The sequence below is a fragment of the Octopus bimaculoides genome, chromosome 30 (genome assembly GCF_046866305.1).
Source record: "Octopus bimaculoides isolate indiv1 chromosome 30, ASM4686630v1, whole genome shotgun sequence".
Taxonomy (NCBI): Eukaryota; Metazoa; Mollusca; class Cephalopoda; order Octopoda; family Octopodidae; genus Octopus; species Octopus bimaculoides.
In genome coordinates this window covers 2056692-2061691 of record NC_142957.1, presented here as the reverse complement: position 1 = coordinate 2061691, position 5000 = coordinate 2056692, and the positions used below count along the sequence as shown (strand labels likewise).

The 5000-nt window shown below is 36.4% G+C and overlaps 1 protein-coding gene across 7 annotated transcripts in view; it reads left to right on the top strand.

Moving 5' to 3' along the window:
* LOC106882816 (adhesion G protein-coupled receptor G6) overlaps positions 1-5000 on the top strand; it is a 157641-nt gene that overhangs the window by 13735 nt on the left and 138906 nt on the right. For all 7 annotated transcript variants that reach the window (XM_089346140.1, XM_089346139.1, XM_089346141.1 and 4 more), the window contains exon 2: positions 76-283. In XM_089346140.1, the coding sequence (XP_089202266.1) occupies positions 84-283 (200 nt within the window). In that variant the 5' untranslated portion in view covers positions 76-83. The remainder of the gene's footprint in view (positions 1-75; positions 284-5000) is intronic.

The following is a 5000-nucleotide window of genomic DNA, read 5'->3' as shown; positions in this document are numbered from 1 at the left end:
ATTCTTTAAAAGAATCTGCAGCGTGAGGACAATAACATTGAAGTCTCTGATATTTTCTATTTTCTTCTCTTACAGATTAATCTATGCCTGAAAATATGTTCCGCCACATACTATCATATAAGCAAACTTTCGTGCTGATACTGTATACGATATTGGTTTTGGAGGTTCATGCTGGTGCAGATATATGCACAAAGTGTTCTTGCAAGTCAAATGGAAATGTAGATTGTGGTTCTCGTCAATTAACATCAGTACCCCAACCGATTCCGCCAACTGTTGAAAATTTGTAAGTATTTGACGCTTTCTACGTATTTTCCACATCCAATGTTTTAAATTCTTATTGATTATGTTCTCAGCTAAACGCTTATATTGTTGATGTTATAGCTTTAAACACAAAATATATACATATACATACATGCATACATACATACATTCATATATATATATATATATATATATATATATATATATATATACATATACGTATATATTTATATATGCACATATATACACACACACGCGCGCGCGCATATATATATATATATATATATATATATGACAGAATATCACATACTTTGGGATGTCCCAGGAACAGCTGTAAGACTGAATTTTTCCAATAATAATAATAATAAGGTATATGACTTGAGATGTTTGTCTTGCCTTATCGCATAGCTTCCCAAAGTGAGCGATACCATCCAACGGTGGGTGATTTCTACTTACAAGTAGGCGATGGGCGAATTTCTAGAAAATGGTGGGGGATTTGAGATTTTGGTGGGTGATATGAACATTTTGTGGGTGACAATGAATTTTTAGAAACTAAGTCTCCATTTACTGATATGTAGGCATGCCTAGAATAAGGATGCGCTTTTATCAATTTGACTACTCGCATGAGTATTAAAAAAGCGGACTTGTTCATCGATCGAATAGTTTTGTCGCAGTCATTGCGAGGATTGTCATGCGTGCTAAAAATAGTAGCCAAATAGGCCTAGGCCTTAAATCACACTCTACTACAAATTCTTTTGCGTAATCGAATGAAGTCCCACGTATAGAATTCAAATTCACAAAAAAAAAAAAAAAAATTCTGAAAACTCCGAAAAATAAATAAGTTACGAGAGGTTATATGTCGTGTGTAATTCTGTGGTCTCATATCAAAACACAAGTGTTATTTTCAGGATGTTGACAAAATGTGCAGTCACGCACAAAAGGACAGCTTTGAAATCGTATTTCTTGACTGGGTGAAAATGATTAAACTTTAAATCTCCATAACTTTTTAAAAACATTTTTCTGGAAAAAGTTGAATAACTCCAGCAATTTAACTTGGAAAGAAATATTAATGTGCCAAGTTCTAAAACTTTCGATAAACTTTAACTTTTGGAATGCTGGTAGCCAAACGAACTAGATCCGTATTTGCTCCAGTAAAATTGTGTCATCTGACTCTGCACTATTGACTTCTTCTTCTCTTTGGGAATGCCATACTGCTTTTCTGATGCCGTCTATAGAAATTCGTTTTCGCATTTTCACTTTATTGACGTCACCAGTCAAGAACATTTGTCGACAGTACAGTAGCGATTATTTATCATTTGGATTTATTTCTTCTCCTCAGAACTGTCAGGCACCAATGTGTCTTCTTTGCCATCAAACATTGACCAATGAAGCAATGAAACCCTCATGCTTGAAGTATCACTTTGATGCAAAGCGTTCTGACAAGAAGGATAAACCGTTATCATACATTTTGTAACTGAGCTCCTCTTTCAAAAAGCAAATACAAACATTCAACATGCTACTCCAGAAAACTAGTAAACAAAAGAATGACGGGTTGATTGCATCGTACAGCATTGCATTGCTTGTTGCTATGTCTGGGAAGTCTCACACAATTGGAGAAACATTACTTCGCCCCCAGTTATCGAAGAGGTTTTGTCAACTGTTATGCACAAAAAACGCGATAACATTATGAAAAAAAATCCCACTTAGTAATAACACAATTTCTCGACGCATCGATGAAATGGCCAACGATGTCGAACATCAGCTTATTAATATTCTCTAGCGTTCTGAATTTTCTATACAAGTGGATGAGTCAATTGTTGTCGATAATCAATGTTTGATGATGGTATATGTTCGGTATTTCAGCGAAGACCTTCATACTTATGAGGAATTACTGTTCACAGAGAAATTGCCGCTTGATTCAAAAGGTGCAACGATTTTTCACACTCTCAAGCCTTTCATTTTTGAACGTAATATCCCTGTCTGTGCGTCTGATGAAGCCCCTTCAATGATAGGAAGATACAGAGTTTTTCATCTCTCCTAAAGCGCGTGAAATTTCACACCAGATACTAACTGTTCATTGCTTGGCACACCGGCAGCATTTAGTGGCAACAAGTATGAACAGTAGATTGAATGATGCGCTACAGTTAGTTATCAAGACTGTGAACAAATTGAAGTCCAGTCCCTTGTCTGATCGAATTTTCTGTCAACTCTGTCTGAGAAATGATGAGGACCATACTAAACTCTTATACCATACCGAGGTGCGGAGGCTGTCAAAAGGAAGCTGTGTTTTACGCTTTGTTGAACTGTTTCATATAATATCTTTTTCACTGAAAATACTCCACTATCCGCTTCATTGAAATTGGTGTTGTTTAAGACTAAAATTTCAAAACTTCAATTCCATCAATTTCCACAACTTGATTCTTTGAAAGAGGAATTGATCGATGAGGATTTAACAACATATCACAACTATTTACAATCATTGCACGATAACATGGTGGAACGATTTCAAGATGTTATTGCGCTGAATATTCCAAATTGGTATAGCAATCCATTTGAGGTCGATGCAGTCGATTGCGAGGATGATTTTTAGGAGGAATTGATAGAATTTAAAAATAGCAATGACGCTATGTCAAAGAAGGTTTGTGGTACCATCAGAGTATATCGAATTCCTATCCCAATCTGTGGAAACAGCTGAAATTACTTTTGTTTCCATCATACCTGGTTGAATCTGGTTTTAACCATGTTGGAATTTTATTTTCCCATAAAAGAATTGGACTGGATGTGATACAATGAAGAGATTTGCGGCTAAAGTCGACAAGTTTGAAACCGAATGTATCTGCACTAGCTGCATCGCACCAGACACATGGTTCTCATTAAAAAGTTTTATTCTTTTCCTTTATAATACAATCATTATTTTCGCATCGGTAGCTCTGATCAATGGTTCATTTGGAGAAAATGAAAATCAGTGTAAAAGAAAGGCGAAAGTTTCCAGAAGTCAATTTGTCTGCATAATATAGAGTTAACGCTAGAATTTTATTTACACTAATGGTTAAATTAAACCCCGATAAAGGATTTGTAAACAACCGCATATTTAGTCCAAACAGCACAATCAGGGCAACGGGCCTACGATATAATGTGTGTGTCAAATGATGCAGGGAGGGGGGGTTCTAGGGAATTTTGTGTTGGAGGTTGTGTCACGGATTTTCTTTTTACACAGGTGGGTGATGGAACATTTTTTCGCTGATAGGTGGGCGATATTGCAATTTGGCACGATAAGTTTGGGAAACACTACCTTAACGTTTGTTGTCCTCTTTAACAATTATATATATATATAGGTGATATAAAAAACTTAAGTTCAATTCAAAACATTACACTCTCCATTATCCACTCAACCTCCACCACCACCTCCACCACTATCATCGTCATCATCTCTCTTTGCCTTTCTTTATTCTTGTAGCGGTTTAGATAGATAGTTGAATGATCTCCCTCGCAGGAAATTTCATAGAGGAACCTCCCTTTTCTTAGTTTCTCGCAACATCGATACCACGTATTTCAATTCTTAATTATTCAAGAAGCTTGGCATGTCTTTGGAAGCTTCAAGAATGTATAGCGTTCCATTAATAAAAACAGCTTACTAACCGATATTTTCACTTCTTAGTCTAAGATTAGAGCCATTCACATCGTTACTATGTTCGTTTATTCCTATACGTTTCATAACCGATATGACTGAGAGCCATCATTTCGCTGTTGTTTTCCACTTCCCATCTCTGCACTTTCTTGCATAAGATTGGTTACTTCGTTCAACTAGCTACTACAATTTGATTCTATGTATTATAACTAAAGGAAGAATTAAATATATTTTGATGTAGTACATGTATAGATCTTGTATTTATTCTTCCATCTTTGTATGAACTCTTGTGATAACAGAACATACAGCCACATCAAACACACTGTGCTATCTATATATTTCACTACAATCTCACCATCAGAACATCACACATCTGTTAAAATTCCTATTTCATAACCTTCAACTAACGTTATAACCACGTAATAAATACTACGTTCCACCTACTGCATGTCATTAACGCTTCTCTTTCCCCATTTTTCTTCTTATTTTTCTCTCGACCTCTTTTTCTCTCTCCCTCCTTGTCTTTCACCCTGTTTTTCACTCGCTTTTCACCGTACGTGTTTTTTCTCTCTACTGTTTCTTTCTCCCTCATTTTCTCTCGTTCTTCGCCTTTTCCTTTAACTCATCTCCTGAAAGTGTTACAGACCCACTAAGTAAATAACTGACGGAGGAAGAAGCAGAATTGCTTGTTTTTTGTTAATTATTGTTATTGTTTTTGTTGAATAAAATTTGTTGAAAAAAAGCTGCAATAATTATGCACCGACCCAACAGATAGATTGACAGACAGATACACACACATACAGAAAGATAGATAGATTTATGTATGATGGAACAAAAACATAAAGAGGAAGTTATCAGAGTATCAAATCGATTTATAACATTTTATACAGCATCCATCCTTCCGGCCATCACCCCGCCCTCTCTTACTGTGTGGGCCATGGTCAGGGGTGAGAGTCAGGTAGTAAGAGATGACGAACACTGGGTCTTTCAGGGATAGTTTCCCCGCCACCCATTTCTGGGGAGGAGGTCACCTCTTCCTAGGTCTTTCCCTGTGTGAGGCCTACATCAAAAGAAACTCCAAGGAATTTAACCGGTCTGTCCGTGCAACAGC